The following is a 24,510-nucleotide window of genomic DNA, read 5'->3' on the forward strand; positions in this document are numbered from 1 at the left end:
TAGACTGGAAAGTAACAGATTACTATGGTGAATTATCAGTTTTCCTAATAGCCTTGAACTATCTAAATGCTGAATTGTGATAGCATTAGTGGGTACATTATATTAATAGCAGTTAAAATTATCAAGTATGATCCTGGAGCACTTTTTTCCCCCTTTCTTATTTTTACAGCCACATTACTAAGGCTGGGAAATAGGGCTTGTGATCTAAATGCTGGGAACTTCAGACCAGTTGTGATTTCTCATCAGACAAGGCTCACAAGTCCATTTTGTTGATTTTGACATAAAGAGTGTGGCCACAGCTGTGGGTAAAGCACAGGACTTGAAGGAATTCTAGGCTCAATTCCCACTTTGCTACTGGTTCTCTGCATGACTCTGAGTGAGTCATCTAAACTCTGCCAGTCAGCCCCTCATTTGGAAATTAAGGACAATAATCATTTCCTGGTCCTTGCTGTATATTCAGTTGGGGAGCTCTGAGGGATGCATACTGTTTCTTACTTCATGCTTAATTTGCACATAGTGCAGCGTGACCACAGTCTTGCTAGCAGGCTTTAGATGTTACTGCAGTACAAATAAGCCATATTATAACACAGAAGCAACTGCAAATTTAGTGCAAGCAGCTTCAATCAATAGGTGAGCTGTTTCCCATTTTAAAAAGGGGGGAGGAGTGGAAAGGTTTGTTTATGCCAGGTCATGTGCATAACATAACTAGAAACAGAGAGAAACCAAACTGTTTTCATGACACCAAGACAAAGATCTGTCCCAGACTGCATAACTGGAAGAGTGGTTTCTACCTCCAGCTCAAAAAGTGCTCGCTCGTATCTCTCTCCACAATTCAGTGACCAAACCAAGAGTGTCTTGAGACTTAACATGCATCAAAGCTCCATCTGAAATGAAAATTATTTCTGTAAAACCACAATCCAGAAAAACATTCACACTCATTTGCGGACGTGCGTACATACACCCCATCCCAAAATGCTTGTGCCTGAGAATGTGGTGCTTATGAGACCCTGGATGGCAACTCCTGATTTCACTCATCTCCATAAGAAAGATCTAACAGGAGGAGAGGGAGAACCAACCTTCTCCATCCTGTGTACCCCTAGACTAACAGTCAGCCTTTACCTACTGGCCTTCTTGAGGAGACTCCTAACCAAGGATCCTCTGGGTGGCACAAGTTATGGTTTTTAGCGAGGTGATGACATACCCACAGAACATGCCCCATGAGACCAATCAACTCATTTCCTGTGGGGCAGGAAACATCCATAAAGTAGGTCACACCTTCTCTTCTTAATGACCTGAGTTAGCCATGGACTAACCAACCTGCAGCCAAGACTTGATGGCTCATCATCAATTCTGCAGCCATTTGAGTCTATAGAAAGTTTACTTTGGGTAAGTTTATCATAAACAAGCTCTTTGAACTGCTTTGCAAATAAAAGTAGAAAAAAATTATTTTGTTTTCCTGTAGGACTTTTAATTTGGGGCGATTTGGCTAGTTGCCTTATACCTGTCAGAAAGTGGCTGAGCTTTGCTATCCATTTGTACAGTTCCTAGTACACTAAGGGCCCTATCACAACATGAGAAATATCTACCACCCTCACGGACTGATTTTTTCTTTCCACAGGTATGCTAATTTTTAAACATGCTGAAGAATCCTGTAGGATACAGCTGTAGTTTAAAAAAAGACACATCCCTGATATTCCATTACCACATTTCACTCCTCTGAAAAGACAGCAGGAAATTGTCAACTCTCATTTACTAACTGCTGGGACAAGTGAAATTCCACCCAGAGCCTGAAACCCACCTTTCTTTCGCAGCACACAGGTGATTATGGAAATCTCTTTGCTAAAATGCTACCTTGGTAATCTGCATTTATTCTCCACTTCTGCATCAGATCACTTCCGTTTAAAACCAGAAGTATGTCTAGGTTGAGTGCCAGCAATTCAAGATAAACCAGAGAATTCAAAACACCAAGGAAGTCATGCTGCCTGCTACCTGTTCCAGCTGGCATTTTATCACCAACAAAGGGTAATTTGGGGTTTGATGAAAGATTTAGATCGCATCTGTGAAGCAGTGCTGGTCTCTGAAGAGACTGTGCTTCAGAAACACTCATGACGCAAAATCTCGTCCACTCTCGCATGGATAAGAAGAGGAAAAAGGGAACACGAGTCTGCTGCCTCCTGGAACAAGTGGGTACCAGGTGTTCAGGGCTTCCAGGAGTGCAACCTTTCCTCATTCCTGGCTGCTACATCTGCTTGATCTTCACGATGAGATGTGCACTCAGGATTTTGTAAGGCTAAGATCCTTGCATGAAAAGAGGTAGGTGCTTAGCTCACAAAACATTTTCCCCACAATTACAGGCAGAGCAGGATGTGGATTACATCAACAGCAAGAAGAATAAAACTTTTGCACTCATTTGCCTCCCTGTTTCCTCCTGCCCTTCTCATGGCTGAAGATAAATGCACATAGACATAGTATATTTTGCTGTCCAGCCCCTCACTGTCCTTCTCTTTTTCTCTTCCAGCTTTGGAACCATGGGCCAAAATTCAGCCTGTAGGTTGTGTTGAGAGCCTCCTTATACTACATCTCTCCAAACTCTACCTGCACTTGCTATGCAAGGATGCCGGCAGTTACAAGACTCCCTGAAAGGAAGCTAGACAGGGCTGGCAAGCATTGACAGAAGTGAGACTGAAGAAACAGGCTCTGAAAGCCATTTACCAGGGTAATTAACGCCCCTGGGGAACAGGGGGAGGGTGACTCCCCTTGCGGCAGGCCACAAGAGGGCAGCTGGATGTTGATGGTACCGCACCATGACCTCCGAGCGCAACCTTTGCAGCTGTGCACAAATGGTAGAATATGGCTTGAACACAAAAACCCCTTGAACTACAATGGAGAAAAGAGCCCCCATTATATGTCTGCTCTTCCTGCTTTTGTGAGTGGTTACATAACAGAAAATGACTGTCAGCTCATCAGTCACTGAAAATCTAACCTACTACTTTCTGACCCAGATGTTGTTCAGATGAGGACACATGCTATTTTGCACCATAAACCCTGCCTTTAAAAGAAAAGACACTATGACACATCACATTACTCTGCAAAATGATGATGTTAATTATGCTCTTGTAATAATGATGTGCATCTTTTAATGATAACCTTTTCAAAAGAGACCTGGCAGTACAGGCAAGATGCAGTAACTTTCATTTTCTTTTTCTGGTGGTGATTCTGATGAAACAAAGAGGCTGCCTGAGCCTCTCAGAGGCTGCAGAAATGCCTGACAAAGAGGAAAATGCAATGCAGAACATGTTCAGTTTACAGACACTAGAACTGTTCGGTACCCAGGGCCATGTCAAAGGAAATAAAGACACCATGAACTGAAGGAAGCAGTACCTGGACAACCTAGTGTGTCTCCTCTGCTCCACCCTCTTTCCCATATCTTGGACTGCTACCTGCTAACGCCTGGCCTGCCTCTCAAGAAGTAAAATTAGGGAACGCCTCTGACATTAGGTGTCTGGTTAGTAAGGGATTTTTAGCTTATGCAGCCTATGAAGCCTAATGGAGATGCAAAGCCAGAGAGTAGAAAGAGACTTGAGAGATTCAATACCAGGTGACACTTATTCTTCAGTCTTTAAGTGTGACACTGCATCTCAAAAAACACATTAGAAATGAAGGCTTCTCTGCAGGGGCCCCTCATATAACAGCTACTGTTAATCAGCTCCTGTCTGAAGGACTATGCAGATTAAGTGCCCTGCAAATAGGGTGAAAGGGGGAGAAGTGGGGGAAGAAGTTTCAAAAGGTGAAAGGATCTGGCATACGCCTCACTAGATGTCAGGATGAGAAGCAGAAAAGGTCAAGCATCCTGCTTATTGACCTTGCTCCTCAGCCTAACTCTCCCACTGTCAAAGTCAGGGAATATAGCAAATACACAACAAAATTCCATATCCTGAATTCCAAACTCTGAGACAAATTGAGGTCCCTTTAGTGCACAAACGGTGTTTTCAGCAGGACCATCTCAGCACCTCTCCTCTCCCTCCGTGCATCCCTACAGCACGCCGAAACTACAAAAGGAGACTGCTAGTGGTGATTCCTTTGGTAGCTCTGAGTGCTTACTGTAAAATAACCATCAAAAGTTTATTCCCACCAGCCAGGGAAACTCCTCTGCTATGGGGAGTGACTCAGCTGGGACATAGTCCAGAAAGCAACAGGAGATGAGGGGCCCCGATGGCGCTTTTCCAGTCTTAATCAGCACTGTCTGCACAGCGATAGAGACTGATAAGCTGCCAGAAGTCATTTCTGTGAGACTTGAAACAGTGGTCCAGAACAGTTGTAATCTTTGTGTGTATTTTGTTTGGGATTTTTTGGTTGGTTGGTTGGTTGTTGCATTTGGTGGTTTTTATTATTATTATTATTTTATTTTGGTTTGTTCTGTCTGTTTGTTTGTTTTTAATACAAAATCAAGGGCTTTAATTTCCCATGGTGGCCAACAGACAATTCTGATAGTATTATCCTAATCTCTTGTAAATATCCATTTCTCCTCCCTCAACCTTACCCAATTCCCACTCCACAGAGCAGTTTTCAACAAATCAGACATGTCTATCTACAATATCACATTTATCAGTGGAGAGGGCTGTGACAGAAAGAAACTATCCCTACTGCACAGTGCATAACACATGTGGGAATCCTTTGTAATAAAAAGGGATTTGATTAAAGACAGCAAACTACCACAGATCAGCAACTGAATCAGCAGTAAAGAATGAAGAGTAGCTTAGACTTAAGAGACTTCAATTTGCTGATCTGCCAAGGACTTCCCAGGAGAAGTCACTCCATAACCTACAGGAGGGTAGGAGGGGACACACACCAGAGATCAGAGTGCTTAGACTTAGTATGGTAGTGTAGCCTTTCAGCAGAACTACGTGTGGCAGAAAACTCAGCATGGATGTTTAACTTTGAAAAATGCAGTGGCTTTTTTTTTTAATTACTACACTTAGTCATGGTATTTCCAGGCTTAATCACTGCCTTGCCAATGGCAGCTAGAGGATTTCACAGTGACTGGATCATGCTGCTGTGGTAAGTCTAGGCAACAAACAGCTGCAAGCTATGATCTTACTACTCCAAAGTGTGTCTTCTGCATGCTGCTTCTGGCTTTCACCATGGGCCTGTGCTCCCTGGGAACACAGCATGATCCATGCTATGCTGCCAGCTGTGTGTACCTGCATGAGCAATCACTGCCTAGAACAGTTCCCCCAACTCTGATATTCAGTAATATACATATATATATATTCAGTAATTTCCACCCAGAGAAGCTGCAGAGAGGTTTAGTAAGCACAGATCTGATGGAAGTGCTGGCTGTCCTGTTCCTGAACTGCCTTGAGCTGACAGCAGTACTAGACTGCATTACCAGTATAAAGAGACAACTTCAGTGGCTCCTACTCTTCTTCTCTCCCCAGGAACCTACACTCTGCCCACACTGACTCCAGAATCAAGATGGCTTGATCAGAAAGTAGAGATACAGCAAGTGAAATTGCAGAGGGAAGATGGTTACAGAAAAGATCCCAGAGTGCTGACGGGACAAGTAAAATGACCTTTCTCCAGCCTGACAGTTCAAATGTAATTATTCCAACAAATTATTTCCATGACTTAATGTAACGCCTTGCAGCTTTCTAGCAAGGTTAGTTAGATTCCTCAATTCAAAACCTATCTGCTCTTAACCAACTTTTAATATGCTGAAATCCAGTTTTCTAAATTCAAACTAATAAAAGTGATTAGCTGACAGCTATCTGGTATGCTACAATTACCATGGCATTTAGACCTCAGGCAGAAGATATTTAATGTAAATCAGAGTCAATGTCTCTGCCCATTTGTCCTTTTTCTGATTATTTGATCAATGTGCCATATGAATCTTGTAAAATCCATGCTACTATGCTAAACAAATAAAGAACAAAGGCAGAGATATTGGTTGAGACAGTTAACCAAAGTTGAAAGACTCTTTTTTTCCCTCCCACACTTAATTTGTTCTTTCCACATGAGCATGAAGTTACTAAAAGGCACTGGCTGACAGCTCAAGTAGATGGGTATTTAGCTCTGACACTGCCAGAATTAGTACAAACTCCCAGTCTGAGCTGCCATATTGAAAAACTTCATTCCCTGTGACTCCAGAGACCACCTTCCCCAAGGAGTAGCTCACTCTGGAATAAGCCTGGAAGGATGAGGGCAGTTCACCTCTTTTTATCCAGCTATGAAAAGCAGTTGTGCTGCAGAACTGCTGATTTTGGTCTTCTTGGGAGATACATAATTAGTTGTGGCCATGTGTCCCAATGGGTGCATGAGGCACGGCATGCTTAGAGAACTGAGGAATTCAGCCCAACACATGGTTCCTCTGCACATCAGGAATGCCAAGAGTGGACATCACTTCAGAGATGACCTTCAGTGGTACAGACTCACTGAAATTAGATCAGACAGGTGCAGCTTGTAATTAAACATCATCTGCCTGAGGTAGAACTAGGGTTGTTGTTTGGTTTTCATCTTCTGCCTTGCATCATGTATGATTATTCCATCTTTGATCACGCTATTGCTTATATAAGCATTGGCAAAATTTCCCTTTTTCTGTCTCTTGATAAACTAAGAGCTACTGGGATGGCACTTATCTGACCTCCCATCTGAAACTGATGACCTGACATCGAGAGACATTATGTTCCAACTCTTTGAGCTATGCATCCCTTTTGGATAAAAAGAACTTTTATGTACCACACTCTCAAACAGAGCAGATCCATCTTAGTGATACAGTATTAGCCTGCAAAACCTGAGCACTTCAGCTTCATAAATACAAGTGTTAAACAAAACTAAAGCTCCACTTCAAGAAGCAATTTCTGAGCTGTGAGGAAAATTAATCACTAGAACAGCTTATCAGGGTAGGTGGTTGACTCACCATTGCTTGAAGTCTTTAAGATAAGATTAGATTCTTTTTTTTTGAAGTTATGATTCAATTACATTTCTGGGAGAAAACAAGAGTAGGACACTAGGCAGTATAATAACAAGATCCTTTCTGACCTTGGATCCTGTGAATCTCCAAGTTCTTTGTTCACCTGCCTACCTTCTTGGGCTATAAGGAGAATGGGGTGGGCCCATCGACCAGCTCCTGCCACTCACAGCTCTACATTAAGAAAATGACTGTAATCAAATCTCATGCTTCAGGGCTTCAGCCATTTGCCTGAAGGGAGCAGAAAAAAGGTTTCTCCCTCTTGCCCACCCACGCTAATGGCTAAATGCAAGTTAGGTTTGTTTGGTTGTTGCTTTGCTATTAAAGCATCAGAGTGAACACAAGTGGATATGGGCAGAGATGAAATCAAATGCAGTAGCACAGAAAATGCTCTCTGCTTAGCCTCTCTTCAGTTAGTCATCTTTGTTTACACCTCGGATCTGTCCTAGTCATCAACTCTGATGACTATCAATGTTTATAGAGAAGACATTTTGGCTGTGAGGGTGGAGACCACAGAAGGTAGAAGGCACTGATGGAAAATGGGGACTGATATTAACCCCATCCACAATGGCAATGTTTATGAGAACATCCTGACCTTCTTGTATAATCAGATCCTTGTCACCACAAAATCCTTGTTTATTAGTGTAACCTTGATCCCACCTACTTTCTGATTAAACCAAACCACAAAAGCTTCTTTAAGCAAGAAATGTTTTGGTCCAGCCAAAATCTATAGCAAATAGACCTAGGGAGCAACCTAAATGAAGTTTTAAAGAAATGATGAAATAAAGGAAGAGAAAGGACACAAAATGAATGGCTCATCCAAGCCTTTAACTGCACAAACTGCAGTGGTTTGTTTCCTAATAACACTATCACCCAAGCCTCCAAGAACCCAAGCAGCAAGACAAGATCACAGAATCACAGAATTTCAGGGGCTGGAAGGGACCTCGAAAGATCATCTAGTCCAACCCCCCTGCCAGAGCGGATGCATCAAATGTGCCCAAGGCTCTTGACTTTAGTGCAGAGTTCAGAAGCCATATCACCTTTAATTTATATAAAGGCAAGATATATATTTAACACCTATAGATGCCTGAGATAACTCCATTCTATACCACTTAAAAATGAAATCAGCTGCTTATCTTTTTCTAGGCAAGGAAGATGACCTGGTTATGAGCCAATTGGTTCAGCTTTGTCTTCCCGAAGTCTGTTCTCAGCTAACAGGTCCCTACGTAAAACCAACTGGAATCACTCAAAACTAATTTCCTTTTAATCTATGCCAGCATACAGAAAATGAAAATCCATGCCTTGGGAGCATTTACACTGCCAAGTTTTTTGCAGCTGCAAAGTGAAGGGATGAGGCAGGTGGGAAAGACAGCGTACCACACCTGAATTCAGCCTGGTAACACAGAAGCCAAGGACATACACGGTGTGAAAATGAACGAGACACTGAAAAATTCAGCTTCCTAATCAGAAAGACTGTAGACATACAGCATGTGAGCATGAGATTTATGCTGAAATTACAGAGGAATTCCTATGGATGATTACACTTCCAGCCCAAGCATGGAGAGCAAATCCATCAGTACTAATGTCACTACATTAACAGCACAGCTGTCAGGTCTCCCTGTTACCAACCCTGGTAAACACAGAAAGGGGCTAAAGACAGATTGACTCAATGTGATGTAGCACTGCTCACCAAAGTAATCATCAGAAGGAGGATTCTCCATGTCATACAGCATTTTCTTGGTCAGATGTTCCAATTCATCCTCAGGCCTGAAGGCAGAAGAGCTTGATGCAGGTCCAGTGCCAGGATACCCGCTCTGCAAAAAAATAATGAAAAGAAGAAACTGTGATGTGGTGTAAAAGTATTCATCCACAGTAAGAGGGTCTATTGGCTGTTCAGTGTTGAACTTTATTCTTCATCTTATTTTTGCTGCTTTTAAAACCCAAGGGATTCACATAAGTAAATATCTCATTTATGTAATGAAAATGGACTCCTAAACACATGCAGTGAAACGTTACATATCCTCCCAGAATGGGAAGTATTCCGTGTCTCATAATTAGGTGTCTACTAGGTAGCACAGAATAATAAATAAAGGAGAAAAATTATTCTAAGGATAACTTGATACAAACATTTTTCCAATGCTGAAAAGAGCTTTGGAAGCACTTCAGTTTTTATTTGGCAAAAGCTTCCATCACTTAACAACACAATAATAAAGATGCTAGAACAATCCTTCCTACGTGGGGGAGCATATAGACAAAGATGACAATCCTAAGCTCCCAGCTACATTCTCCACTTGTCTGTTTTGACACAAAGCCTGTTCTTGATATTAAGGAGAGCAGAAGGTGCTCCATAGATTTTTAGTACTAGGCATACAGAGGTCTTAAGATGTGCTTAGAAACTGAGACCTCTTGGCCTTCATACGCTAACAGCTGGCATACAGTATTTGCAGTCTGTCTCTGCGAGTCTTCTCCCTGGAAAACAGCAGAAGTACTGCTGTTTTGAGAAGCACAAAAATAGCCTCATGCCTAGAAGTTTCTTAGAAGAAGCTAAGTTTGTCCATAATGAGAAACTCGGTCATTTCAAGATTAAAAAATGCTGACACCAGCTCTCCTTGCATGCACTGCTTTCTTGAAAGACTTGCATGCAGAAACTAACTTATTTATGAAATGCAGCACTGCAGTACAGCAAGTGATTCCATTGATTAATTGCTGCCTTCATCAAGGACTGGACCTTAGATATGACACTTATGAGGCTTAGTATACAAGAAAGCATTTTCCCATGCTCTGTACCTATTTAAACACGAAGACAATGCAAAATCACTGGAGAAACAACACACGGGCCACCTCGACCTGGCTTACAGAGACTACATCTGACACGATGAATCTTTATTCAGCCAGTGATATTCAACAGAGAACAGCAGCTCTAAAGCACTACAAGAGAATTAACTAAATGCTTTCACAGTTTTTTTCTTTCAGGCAAGGAGGAGATTTCAAATGAGACATCAATCAATGCAGAGAAGGTCTCAGAACAGTGCTTAGCAATAATACTTCCATCATCCACTCCCAGAAACCAAATGCTTTCATGTTCCTGACCTTGTCATATTTATTTTTCTAGGGCTCATGCTAAGTTGTACACCATCACCTCCCTCACTTGTTGACCTCATGTATCTCTCAGGCATTGCACCCATGAGCAGCATGATTGCCTGGCCTGGAAGCGCTGGATTTGCCATACACACACAATATGGTAAGTGCAGCCTGCCTGTTGGTTGCTAACAGAGTAGTAGCAAGGGCACAGGGAGATGGATGGCATGGCTCCCTGGAAGAAAGGGCACCTGGAATAAGCCCTGGGTTAGATGAGTTTTCCTCAAGGGCTATTTACCATATGCTCAGCTTTCCTGACAGAGAATATAGATTGGACCTACCATGCACTCAGGTTTTCCCAGAAATGTTTTCTTTTTCTGGTCTGGGATTTTTTCTGAGCAATATCCAAGGATTTTGTGCATTTGTCCAGGATTTTTAGATGCCCAGCAGTTGTTCTGAAGAAGCTGTTGAACATCTAGAAATACTGAATGTCCACACACAACTCAGCAAACTCTATTGTACAAATGCAACCACGTTAATATGTTTGGATTACCACAACTTAAGTTTCTCATATGGGCAGAACTTGCATTTGCTTTCTAAGCCATGTAAGTGCCATCTTTGTGGGATAAACAATTTTGGGGGGCTATAAGGCCACTCAAGACACTAGGAGTTTTGAAGCTGTGTACTTGACCCAGCTGACCCAGCCACCCTTGGCCAGTGCTTTGTGGTTGTTTCGAAAAGGGTAGTCCACAACTCTTTCATTAGAAATAATAAATAGCGTAACCCAAGCCCCCCTAAACTGTTTATTCAGAAGCCAATTAAAGGTGCCAAATGTAAAGCATTTAATCTTGGAACAACCTATTTTTTTCCCTGTGCTCTCTTGTTCCCAAGAGATCATGAATCTCGCCTGGATATATATTTTAACACAGCAAATGCAGCCAAGGATTTATTTGCCTGAGAAATCAATCTGGCAATTGAGCCTCTTAAAATATTCCATCTATTGTACCTTTTTCAGTTTCCATACAGAAAGGAATGACCACCCCATTGCCTGAGACTCCTTCCCTAGACTTTGCACAGAGAAGACAGCATGGGTCAAAGGTGATGATGGCCCCTTCCCTATAGTTTCTCTATTAGCCGCTAGCAGTGCAGCATGAATGCATGGAAGTGCCATGTTTCAGAGTCATCTGCTGAACTCTGCCCACCTAGAGCCTGAAACACCACTTTTACCCTTGGACCTTATAATATAAATGGACCAATCCAGAATGCATGGGCTGCTATCTTTTCACAGAAAAGGGAAGCAAAATGCATGGAGCTGAAGTGAGTTGCCTGTACTCATCATGGGCTCTATGGCAAAGATAAAAGCTACATCCAGGTGGCTGTGAGCCCCATGTCTTCACAGCCCACCAGGGCTGGGCTCAGAGTTGAAGACCTACACTGGCCACTCTTTGAACCAAAGCTACCCCACCTGCAGACCACTACCAGCCAGGCTTTGGCAGGACACCCTGGACAGGAAGTGTGTGAAGTCTCTCCATCTCTTCCATGCTGGCTTCCTACACCTCTTGATCAGGGCAACCACTCATGCCCACTTCAGTAAAAGGGCTTGGGCTGTGTCGTTTCAAATGAAAGATCAAAATCTGCAGATTTTCAGTTCTGACTTTCTCTGGGTTTGGAGGCCTCATTGCCCTGTACACACAATAAATAGGCTCCTCTCATATTTTATCTACATTGCACTTTTCCAAACCAGGCATATTTCTTATCCAGTGCCCCATGTCAGCAAAAATAACAAATACCAACCACAATGTTATGAGATGCTTTAACTTATTTTGACTAAAACGCTATGCTTTTTGGACCAATATTTAAGCAGTGCTAGGCACATCTCCTTCCTCCTCATATGGCACATGCTGACTATGTGCCTGAAGGAAAATGCATTTCATGCATATGAACATGCTGTTGAGTTTGCTGGGGCATGCACACAAACACAGAGAGAAAAGTATTTCCTTATTCCAATCTAAAATGCTTGTTTCAGCAAAACAGTTTCCTTCCTTCTTCTTTGTTAGGTCAGGTTGAAAATATAACTCTGGCTTTCCTGACAAAACAAAGTTGTGTTGCTGTTGTTTATTAAGCTTCCTCTATTTTCTCCTGATCTGTACAATGATCAAGCCTGTCTAGAAATCCAATTTGCTGTCTAATCTACCACAATTATCTCCATGCATTCTCTTTTCTCTGTGATGCCTGAAAGCACACAAATATATACTTCCTTAGCTAAATGCTGCCTAAAGTTGGGTTCCGAGCCAAACTGCAACATGGCTTTCCAAATTCTCTGAGCTTCACTCTGTCTTATTAACCACAGCTGCATCAGGGAGGATTAAACTGACCCGTGAAAACTGAAAAGACCTTGGGTCCATGTTTTAGGAGCATGAGCACCTGAGTCTGACCTTTGCTACTGCTGTCAAATACCAAATAAACTCAGTAAGAGGCATGGCAACTGCAGCCATGTGCTCAGATGCAAACTCATTCACGAATCAACACTGTCCTGCATGCTTTGGTAATGTTTAGGAAACATGCTGAGATGTTTCGGAAAACGCCAGCATTCCCAGGGTTAAACGCTGTGGCAGAAATTATCTTCATGCCACAAGTGAAAGGAAGTGAGTTAATCACTTGGGCCACTCTCAAAGTGCTGCAACAACATCTGGCTCATCTTCCTCGTTAAAGTTCAGTTCCTAAAAAGTCAGGTCAAAAGAAGCAGTCGTGTGGAATCACATCGCGTAATTATTTTGGTACATGAAGCTTATACTCGGCTCAGTGTTTCTCTGCTGTCTGTTTTCTACTTCAGACCTCACTGGTAATTAGCTCTTTCTCATGTAATGGCTGCCCAGAAAAGGGAGCTCTGTAGTCGGTGTGGTGAATTCACAGGTGTGAACCTTTCCTACCTACATGCAATTTTTACCCAAATAGGTAAAAAGCACTGAACAAACTCTGCAGAGACATCAGAAGATGATGCTATGAAGAATGCACAATCATTCAGAGTGCACTCCGCGTGGTCATTTTTCTTGTCCATTTGTAAATGCTGTAGAAGAAGCTGCTTCTCTCTGAGAGAAAATAACTTCAATTATGTGTTCCCAATTACAGAAATGTAGAAATTATCTTCTTTTCAGAAGGTAGAATTAGCCCAATTTGGAACTGAAAGGCAGCCAGAAACATTTTTCACTGATACTTACTTTCCCTTTCTTTTTTTTTTCCCCCTTCTTGTTCATCTGCATAAAGTTAGCACTTTCCTTTCACTTCACTCATCAAAACTGATCATCAGTTAAATAAACAGTTAAATAGCATCGTGGCACATTCTTTATTCAATGGCCTGACAAAGACCATCGTTTTTCATTTCAGTTATTGACTGTCCAAAACAATCGTGGACTTTCAGACCAACAAATCCAGCACGGTGCCACATGTCTCATGAGTTGCGCTCCCACAGAAACATCAGGATTGCCTGCAGCTGTAATTCAGATTATAATTAAGGTCAACTGATCTCTCTTACAGAGGAGATGCTCTGGGGGGAGGACAAAAAGTAAAAAATCTAGATTTATTTTCCCACTGAAAAGTTACAGCTGCCAAAGTACATACAGATTCCTGAAAAGACAGTCCTGCCTAGACTCACTGCAACACACATGTTGCTGGATTTACTTCCGATTGGAGAATAATTCATCAGCGGCCTTTGAAGAAGCTGCTCTGCACAAGGAGGCAGCCTCTGACAGTCAGTGATCTTCTGCCCACACCAGCAGCCTGAAATCGCAAGTCTTTGGGCAGGCAGGAGGGAGGTCTCCTCTAAGGCATGCTGGAGTGGGACAAGCCACGGGCTGATAGAATCACAGAATGCTAGGGGTTGGAGGGGACCCCCCAGAGATCATCAAGTTCAATCCCCCCCGCAAAGCAGGAGCACTTAGGAACATAGGAACATGTCCAGGCGGGCTGTGAAGATCTCTAGAGAAGGAGACTCCACAACCTCTCTGGGCAGCCTGTTCCAGTGTTCCATCACCCTCACAGTAAAAAAGATTTTTCTCATGTTGGGGTTCCCACACTACCTACCTGCCCTGTGCCATTGTCTCCCACAGCAATCCAGCACAGGCAGTTCTGGCAGCAGAGCACTCCTTTGTCAAACACTAGTTTGCTTTGAAAGAGGACAGCTCTGTAACTGCTTCAAAGCTCTAGAGGATATTTTTCTTTATTTTTAAACTTCTTTGTTGTAACTGTAGCCTCACTTAGCTATCCATGCACATTCCTAGTCACTTCTACTTTAATCCTGCTAAGGTCTTAGTTTCAATGATCACTTGTGACAATAAGTTACACAGAATTTAAGCAATAATAATAATTGGAAAAAACAACACATCTTTTTTTGTTTTAACTTCATAGCCTGCAGTTTTGCCCAAATCTTTCCTTTCTTTATGCTATGAAACTATGATGCAGATAGCTGGAAGAGAAGGTATCCTGTCTGATAGTCTTCAAAGGAAGACAATAGAGCTAGAATGCAAAATCCATAAGTAGCAGAGAAGTTCCCAGGACTTCTGAAAATCAGGCTGCTCACACAGATACCTATTTTGACTCTCTCAAGCCCAGCTTTTAGCTTATAATAATGAAAACAAAACCTTGGTCACTGTATTTGTACTGAATTCAGTAGGATCACCATACATGCACCCTAATTACTCTGGAAAACGGGTTTAACAGTATTTCTCCTTTAATGAATCAGTGCCTGCAAAGCTCTCCAAGCTTCTGTGATGTGACTACACAGTGACAGTGTTTTATTAATCATCAAGCACAGTAATAAATGAGCATGACTGTTTTGTCCTTGGACTGTATCCTATTATATGCAAACAAACTAAGTAGCTTTTCTTGCTATTCTTCACATTCTTGACGGTGTTTTGAATCTGGAAGGGCTGGTTGCTTTTTTGCTAGGTGGTGTAAAAGTTGGATAATCTGCAAACACTGCTTTCTGCTGCTGGCTTCTGTATTGAGCCCAACTGAGTTAAATGACAGCTTCCACTTCTGTTGTATAGAGTCCTTGTTTCTGTTAGGCACTGTGGTTTGTTTATACATTTGAGGTTAACAGGAGATAAGCTAGACTTTTATGGAGCAACACTCGCCATTGCTCACTACAAAAAGCAAACCAAACATCTCCAAGTAATAAATATTTCACATGTTATCTCAGGAAATAATAGATTTAAGCTATATTTCAAAAGAGAACACCTATAAAATACTACATTTTAATGGCCCATTGCTGCTTAAATGTATACACAGAAATAATTGCAGCAGTGCCCGATCTTGCCTGGGGCTTCTTGGCCCTATCATTACAGAACTGCACTTTACTTGTCAAGGCTTATCTTATATGAAAAGGGGTGGCTGCTTTGTTTTGTGTTTCCCTATTAACCCCACTTACTCTGCAACAAACATTTTAGGCACTTAAAGAAAAAAAAAAAAGCCAAGAAGTCAAGGCACAAGCTGCATGGTTCTAGTGAGAGGGAAAATGAGTATCACCATGATACGAACATAAGGATAATGAGATTGCGTCATTTTAGCCCTACATTTTTGGCTGCAAGAGCTTGGTCTGCTTCATGAAATTACATCAGGAGGTCCTATACTTACTCATCTGTTTGTTTCAAGATTGAAGGCTTTATTCTGCTCTAAGCTGTTCTCCTTTCCACATCTCTCTGGGCTCAGAGTCAAGTGCTCTCTTACTTCAATGCATCACCACCAGCAGTAAAGATCCTATAGGCTTCTTATCAACTCCTCTCCTCTTTATGCTGTAATACTGTAGGCTTACAGGGCTGCCTTCAAAGCATTAATTAATTAACCATTATATTTGCTGCTATCAGCAGGTCAAAATCTGCATTTCAAAGTAGGAGCCATAACCACCCATAGGAGATGACAGTCTCAAAATGTTAATCCCAAGATGTGTACAGAAGTGTTGTAGATGGGTTTGAATTTACATATACATAGAATACATAGAATACATAGAATAAACCAGGTTGGAAGAGACCTTCAAGATCATTGCGTCCAACCCATCAACCAATCCAACTCCGCCCAAGCAGCTAACCCACGGCACCAAGCACCCCGTCAAGTCTTCTCCTAAAAACCTCCAGCGATGGCGACTCCACCACCTCCCCAGGCAGCCCATTCCAATGTGCAATCACTCTTTCTGTATAGAACTTTTTTCTAACATCCAGCCTGAATCTCCCCTGGCGCAGCCTGAGACTGTGTCCTCTTGTTCTGGTACTGCTTGCCTGGGAGAAGAGACCAACATCCGTCTGTCTACAACCTCCCTTCAGGTAGTTGTAGAGAGTAATAAGGTCACCCCTGAGTCTCCTCTTCTCCAGGCTAAGCAACCCCAGCTCCCTCAGCCTCTCCTCGTAGGGCTTATGTTCCAAACCCCTCACCAACTTTGTTGCTCTTCTCTGGACTCGTTCCAGCAAGTCAACATCCTTCCTAAACTGAGGGGCCCAGAACTGGACACAGTACTCGAGGTGCGGCCTAACCAGTGCAGTGTACAGGGGCAGAATGACCTCCCTGCTCCTGCTGGCCACACTGTTCCTGATGCAGGCCAGGATGCCATTGGCCCTCTTAGCTGCCTGGGCACACTGCAGGCTCATGTTCAGTCTACCGTCGACCAGCACCCCCAGGTCCCTCTCAGCCTGACTGCTCTCCAGCCACTCTGACCCCAGCCTGTAGCTCTGCATGGGGTTGCTGTGCCCAATGTGCAGAACCCGGCACTTGGATGTATTAAATCTCATGCCGTTGGACTCTGCCCATCTGCCCAGCCTGTCGAGGTCCCTCTGCAGAGCCTCTCTACCCTCCAGCAGATCAACTCCTGCCCCCAGCTTGGTGTCATCAGCAAATTTACTGATGATGGACTCGATGCCCTCGTCCAGATCATCAATAAAGATGTTAAAGAGCAAGGGGCCCAGTACTGATCCCTGGGGCACACCACTGGTGACTGGCTGCCAGCTGGATGTGGCACCATTCACTACCACTCTCTGGGCTCAGCCCTCCAGCCAGTTCCTAACCCATCTCAGTGTGCTCCCATCCAAGCCATGGGCTGACAGCTTGGCCAGGAGTTTGCTATGGGGAACGGTGTCAAAGGCCTTGCTGAGGTCCAGGTAGACTACATCCACAGGCCTCCCCACATCCACCAGGCGGGTCACCTGATCATAGAAGGAGATCAGGTTGGTCAGGCAGGACCTGCCCTTCCTAAACCCATGCTGGGTTTATTTGCTTCTTGGCACCTTGCCTCTATATCTTGGGGTACATAGTGCCACCTAGGGCTTCTTGTTTGGGGAGATGATGAGCCTCTAGAGCTTTCTTGTGTAAATCCCAGGTTGAACTACTGAAAGACACAGAATTGTGGGAGACTCTGGTCAGAGCACACAGCAATCCAAAGTTGGGCTCATGGTCTCTCCACTAATCAAGTTGCCTACTTAGAGGACAATCACAGGGGCACACCCAGTGAAAACAGGAATACTCCAAAATTCATACTGATGAAAGAAGATGTATTTGCTCACATAGTACACAACTAGCCATAATAAAAACCACTGGGGAAAAAAAATAACCCACATAATGTCTTAAAACCTATCCTCCCAGAAGCAGCCCTAAACCCAAGGAAGTAACTGAGCTCTGTTCTTTTTGAATCTTTTATCTTTCAAAACACTTCACAAAGGCAACTGTTTTCACAGACAATGAAAAATGACACTGCATGCTGGGCTTACACACACCCCCCCGGTGCAACGCCTTCTCTGGTGGCCCAGGGCAATGAAGGAGCTCCCTGCCATTCACCATGTGGTCCTGGGTGGGGGGGGGTGTTTGTGCAGTGAGCAGCACCTGCTTTGCGGTTCAGGTTCGTCGCCTGCTGAAAAAATCGGCTGTCCCAGCTGCAGTGCCTGAGCAGGTAACAAAAAAGGAAGTGCTGGGGCATCACTTGTTTCAAAAGAAAAATAACTCTCACCACTTTAATGGCACTAATTTTGCATCTGAAACTTGCATTCATACTGTGTTAACAGTTTAAATATAGCTATCTTGCCAGATGCCTGAATATGCTAGAAAAGATACTTAAAATATGCAAACTGGGTTTCTGTTTTAATAGACAAAGAAACTTAAAATCACATCACTTTCCATCACCAAGCCAGGTTTCAATCTAAGCTTTTTTTCATGTGAAAACTATAACAGCAAACAAATGGTTAACCAAATGCGTTTAACACACTATCTGCAGTCTCACTTTCAGTCAGCTGTGACATGGGCCATTACACTTCCCAGGACATCAATGACTTAAATGAAGACTACATATTTTGCTTAACATTGAAGGATTAGATATATATAAATTACAGTGAAAAAAAAAAGCTTCTCAGACTGGAGCAAGTGCTTGGTTCAGCATCCACAGGATTGGAGGGTAGGATTCCTGAGTTTTATCCTCAGCAATATTCTTAACCAGTCTGATCCTGCACCCTGCTGTTATAAATGGTGTTCATAATGCTTGGCTGTCTCAAGAGAGTTTGAGAGTCTCAATGAACTCTTGATTACAAAATGCTTTGAGATCCTTGAATGAAAGATGCTGAATGAGTACAAATGATGACTATTATTAATTATCTATAGTAGCCCAAACTGTGCCTACATTTGATCTTTTAAGATTGTAACATCTTCAAAACAAACACTGGCCTCCCAAGTCTTGTTGCATAAATACAAGCGGTAAGAATAATAGCAAACCCAATAAATGGTGTGGCAAAAGCAAATTCCATTCTTGCTGGACTCAGAAAGTTCTTCCTTATCTCAGGACAGGAAGACTTTGCCATTTCACTCCTGTTCTGATCCCCGAATCACCTGTTCTCATTTCCTCACACGTAGCTGCTTTTGCTCTAAGAGCTTTGCTGTTTTTCTTTTAGCTTTGTGTGGACTCTGTTTCAGGAAGTTGTTACAGAAGGCTCTCAACTCCTGTTAACATAAAGCACAAGTTCCTTTGGAAAGCGGATGGGGAGCCCCAAACACGTCAGAGACTGTAAGTGCTGAGTATGATCCTTCATTTGACTTTCAATCTCTCAGGTGACTGAGCGAGGGGAAAGGAAGCAGAAACTCAACCGACGGTCCAGATATCTGCATTCTGCCCAGGCCACCTACTACGCTCATCTCTCAGTCGAGGTGTGCTTTGAGGATGACAAAGATGTATTCCAGATGACACCTTTTCAAGTGATGCAAGAGAAAAGAGAATTTGCAAATAATAATGAGAAGACTGCTACTCTTCAAAGTCAGAGGGAGTGCTCATTTGCTTCCACCTCAAGGACTTGTGGTGAAAGATTGTAGAGAAGAGTACTAAAAGGTACTGGCACAGCTCAAGACGATATGTAAGCTGTAATGATCAGAGTTCATCCTCTAATTTCTGCATCAATTAGAGCATCTCTTTATTGTATTCATCTGTATGGATAGCTTTGTTGCTGAATTGCTTTGTGCACCTTTAAGTGACTGAAGGTTTACTGCATTTAAGACAATCAATTCTCCTCACGAAGAGCCCTCTGCAGGTATCCCTAGGTCACCCAAATCTCAGCTCAACCTTCTAACATCATGTCAGGTAGAATCATAGAATAGAAGCACAGAATCACAGAATGGTTTGAGTTGGAAGGGACCTCCAAAGCCCATCACTGTTGAGGCTCAGAGCAGCTCACACACACCACTTCTGCCACCAAGCCCTGGCCTTTCTGCTATCTCCAGCCCAAGCCATGACTACAGTCTCTTCACAAAATCACCAGACTGGAGGTGTTTAAAAACATAAGATCCCTCTTGATGTTTTGTGGAATGGAGATGCCCACCAAAAGCAGGCCAGTTTACTTGCATACCTAGGACTACTTGCCCACATTAGAGTCTGGGAAAAGTAGCAGCAAGATTGTGGTGCAGTCCACATCTACAAGGCATTAGCTGTACTTGCAGGTGCTGCTGTGATGCTCAGCTGTGCCACACAGAATATACAATGAACTGGCAGTAAGGAAATAGGGGGTGAAATTAGACAGTTCCATGAGGAGCCGAGGGAATAATGCACAAGAAGGAAGAGAGTGAAGAGCTGCAGCTCCCAGTGAACACCATCTTGAGAGCTTAAGCACTGCTGCTTTAGAAGAGACTTGCACGTTTCATTATCAATTACCTCAGAATAATCAGAAAAAATATTTTCAGAACAAAGCAGTGCCAAATTCCATACTGCACTTGGGGGGAAAAACAGCCAGGGCAAATGCTCATCATCTAGATTATCATTTATTTCACCCAATGTACTTATGAAAATGATCCCCCATTTGGCTCACCGCAGTAGAAGTTTCTCAGAGTCATAATTCTCCTGTAATACAGTCCAGAGTAGTTAAGTATTACTCTGATAAAAGCTCCAAGTGTCCCTTGAAACACTGCCTCTGCTCCAAAACTTCTCACAATCAGAGGCAGGTGAGAGCTGAGAAAAGGACAAGAGATAAGGAACGATTTTCCCTCAGAGACAATCACAGGCTGAGGACCAGCATATCCCACCTGGTAGCCAAATTGTGAGAGGGAGGCAAAGGAACTAGGCTATTTGGGCTATTGAAAAATACTGCAGGTAGTTTCACTGTGGCTATTCACTATTCAAAGACTCTCAACCTTCTCCTTACAACGTCCTGGAACAGGAGTGAAGATCTAAGTTGGCTGTGCTACTCACAGCTATTGTGGATGCTACTCATCCTTCTTGCAGACATGGCAGGTGACTCTTGCAAGAGAAGAGTCACAGGAGCAGAGAGGTCAAGGTCATGTGTGGAATGAAGGCTCTGGTAACATGGGAAAAGAGCAGAGGAAAGAGCAAATTAGCCTTTTCCAACACAAATACAACAATTAAAAAAGGCAGAATGACAAAGGCAGGAGATAAGTGCTGGCAGGAGGAGGTGAAGAAGTCAGAAGACAGTGTGCAGCTGGGGATTTGAGACAGAGCCCAGCATCAGAGGTGAGGGTAGGATTAGGCAGAGAGGAAGCAGAAGGAAGTGAAACCTAGCTAGGAGCTGTCAAGAGCCTAAAGAGAGAGGGTTGTGCACCTACTATATAAAGTAGAGTGGCTCAAGGAAGACTAATGTGCAAAGGAGCTGGATAAAATGAAAGGATGAACTAACAGTATCCTCAGAGCAGGGAGCAAGCCAGAAAACAAGTGCAAAAAAAGAGGTATCAGCATTAGCTGATTTTACTGAAACAGCTGCCTTGTAGAAGAACTATCTGATACCAACCAAAACCCACTTGTCTGAGGCTACAGGATTGGTCAGATGCTTCCAGACACGTACATGTGTGGTTTTGGTGGGGTATCAGGGAGGGTGGGCACCCAGAGCAGAGCTCTACACCTTCAGTCTCACTTGTTTCCCACATGGAAGGGTTATGAAAGGACCAACTGTGATATGCTCCCTGCTTCCGCTTCCCCTGCTGCATGCAGTGCATGTTCCCAAGTCTGTCACAGGCATACCTTCCAGTTTAATGAAAGGCTACTTTGTGGTCGTGATGCTAGAGATGTAAGTGCATAGATGCTTGATGCTATGGGGATTGTGCTGTGCACTGCAGAAGTACCTATGGTCTCCAAGCCAGCTGAGGTTAGGCATAAAGAGCAAGGAGAAGAAATTCCCTGCTCAGCACTAGAAGCAGACAAGATACAGAGGTCCCTAGATTCAGAATCATTCTACTGCTTTCCCTTGTCTTCTGCTTTGCCATCAGCCTCTTAAAAAGCCCCAAGATCTTGAGAGTCAAACCAGGATGTGCACTAAGGGAGGGAATCTGAATTTCCTCAGCTGCAGCCTCTAAGGCTGCTGCCAGCCTGAGGGCACAGCCACTGCACTGACATACAGACCTAATGATCTGCACTGTTCAAGGCATCATATGCTTGAAGAAACTGGCCCTGATCAAAAGGCCATGCTTGAGCTGCATTTCTGTGCTGTCTTTTGTGTGAGGCTGGGATTGACTTTGAGGAGGTCAAGAAAAGCCTGATGGCTCAATAAATAAGAGACACTTGGGAGAGTTAGCAGAACTGACAGCTCAACAAGATCCATGTTTAGCTGTCAAAACATTCCTCTGTGTACAGAGATGCAGCAATGAAGGCTGTCCACATACCTCCTGGGCTAGAGACAAACCTATCTCACTAATTGGTCAAGCAGTACTTCATGGAGAACGGAGCAAACTGAAAGAGGCACTGGTATGTGCAATTACAGCTGAGGAGGGTGAGGACTGTGGCTGGACATAACATTGTGCATTAAAAGGATCGTTCTGTCTGTGAAACGTTTTCCTGTCCTCTTCAACCTCAACAACAGCAGCAGCCCCTTCTGTTTTTTAATGATTAAGTAGCTCACAGGTTGACTGGGCAAAGGCTGAAGGGGAAAAACAAAGATATATATATATAATTGTGCTTGCAGAATTTACTTGAAAAGGATAGGCTAGACATTCAGATGGTGCAAATCAGAGTCGCTCCAGGGAACTCGCTGATTTACACAGCAGCGGAGGATCTAGCTCAGCGTGCCAAAGTGAGCAATGTATTCAGGTGTACATTGGCTGGTTGAGAGGCACTATTTGAGTCATCAAGGCTGTCCAAGCCCGACCCAGACTAACTGCAGCCCCCTGAGCCCTCAGCTGCATTTGTCTTTCACAGGAACATATGACACAGGGAGAAAACTGGCTCCTAGGCTGCCAGAACAAGAGCAAGCACTGCAGACAGACACCCCACTCTCTTGGGGATATGGGTGATTGAAACCTGCTTCCTTGCAGGTGATGCTTGATGGCTTAGTTAAAGCCCCTGTCCCTAACTATGGAGCCCCTCTCAGTCTGGCTTTCATGGACTCCTACTACCACCTCTCAGTTCAGATTACCCGTTTTTCAGGGCCTCCTCTCACCTTGCTCCTTTTGAGGAGCTGGTTCCCTTGGAGAGGACCTTTGAACAAACAAGCCTCCTCCACCTCCCCTCTCACCTCCCCTTGTTCCTAAGAGCCAAGCAAATTTCAAAAGCCTATCTATCCTTATTCTTCTTTCCCTCAAAACCATGTATTCAGCTTTCCATGCTCCCTTTCTGCCTCTCTGCCTTACACTATAAAGCAGAGGGCTCAGGCCCCTGTGTAGGGGACGCATCTGAATATCACTCATACACTTTAGAGGATTTGCAGTGTGGAGGAGGAGGAGAAACAGTGAAGCCAGCAAAGTGTTGGAAGAGACTGCTTGTGGAAAGTCTGTGTTTTCCATCACCAAGGCTTTTCAGAGTGGGAACAAACAAATATTTGTGAAGAATGGCTTAGGCAGAGTTGATCCTGTCTCTGAGCAGCAGACAGATCTTCAAGTCTGTTCCAGCCTTATTGTTTATGCTTCTGGGATTGTGATAGCAGTTGTGACATATTCTGCAATGGAGTTGAGCAAAGCCAGCTGAAGGCCCTATGGATCATCTTCAGGACTGAAGCTGCTTACAGAATAGGAGGCTCATGTACAGTATTAAGTTACTTTATGGTTTTGTTCCAGACGCTAAATGAAAGAAACCTTTTTTTTCAGGAATGGCGGGACAGAGAAGCTGGGTCGTAAACAGCCACACTGACTGCCCTTCTCCTACCATCTCCAAGGTGCTGTATTTCCAGCTTGGACTTCAGGTGCATAAGGAAGCTTTCTTTCAGAGCACTATTTGTTAGACAAATAGAGGGCTTCTTCTTTCCTGGTCCACAGGAACCCCCATCCAGCAGTCAGTGCTGAATCCCCATTAAAACCCCCCAGAAGCTTGACAGGATGCAGTTAGTGTGGTGAGGAGCAGGGAAACGGCAGGCAAGAAAGCATTCAGAAAATCAGCATAGATGTCCCAGACTGCAAAATGTTCCACGTGTCTGTTGTGCAAAGACCCACGTGTGTCTGCAACGGATGGAAGGAAAGCAGTTACTCCAGAAAGATCGACACACACCCTCCCTGCAATACCACCTTATGGGGAAAACAAATGGCAGGGGAGCTATCTAATCTGCCATCACAAAGTCTTTAAGCCACAAGACAGTATTTACTAGCTGGTACCAGACAACATTCAAGCAAGAACAGAAAGTCACTTTCCCAACCCTCCCTGTGAATTGCTCCCATCTGTGCAAGAGAGCAATCCAAAGTCCTTATGCCCATGACAGCACTGCAATCACACGCTCCGGTTTCAGACCCAAAATAGCGCGAGCCAGACCACGGTGAGGCCAGTACATCACATGCAGCTGCGCTGACAAAGAGGAGGCATCGCAAGCGGCTCTCCGGGGTGCGGGTTGCTAGGGAACGCCGCGAAGCCGCCACAGATTTCATCGCCACTTGCTGGCTCTTTCTCCTCTTCCCACCTCGCTTGCGCTGCGCCAGCTTCTTCGCCCCAAGAGTGCCGTTCATCCTGTCTGAAGTGTGCAAAAACAAATCTGCCAGCAACAATGGAGCACGATTGCTTGCCATGTGTTCCCGAGGAAAGAAATCTCTCC

The 24,510-nt window shown here is 43.7% G+C and overlaps 1 protein-coding gene across 1 annotated transcript in view; it reads right to left on the bottom strand.

Moving 5' to 3' along the window:
• Positions 1 to 24,510, bottom strand: part of LPP (LIM domain containing preferred translocation partner in lipoma) — a 347,427-nt gene that overhangs the window by 67,130 nt on the left and 255,787 nt on the right. Inside the window, exon 8 of the mRNA XM_054166899.1 lies at positions 8,658 to 8,781. Coding sequence (XP_054022874.1) covers positions 8,658 to 8,781 — 124 coding nt within the window. The remainder of the gene's footprint in view (positions 1 to 8,657; positions 8,782 to 24,510) is intronic.

This window comes from Dryobates pubescens, chromosome 13 (assembly GCF_014839835.1).
Source record: "Dryobates pubescens isolate bDryPub1 chromosome 13, bDryPub1.pri, whole genome shotgun sequence".
Lineage (NCBI taxonomy): Eukaryota > Metazoa > Chordata > Aves > Piciformes > Picidae > Dryobates > Dryobates pubescens.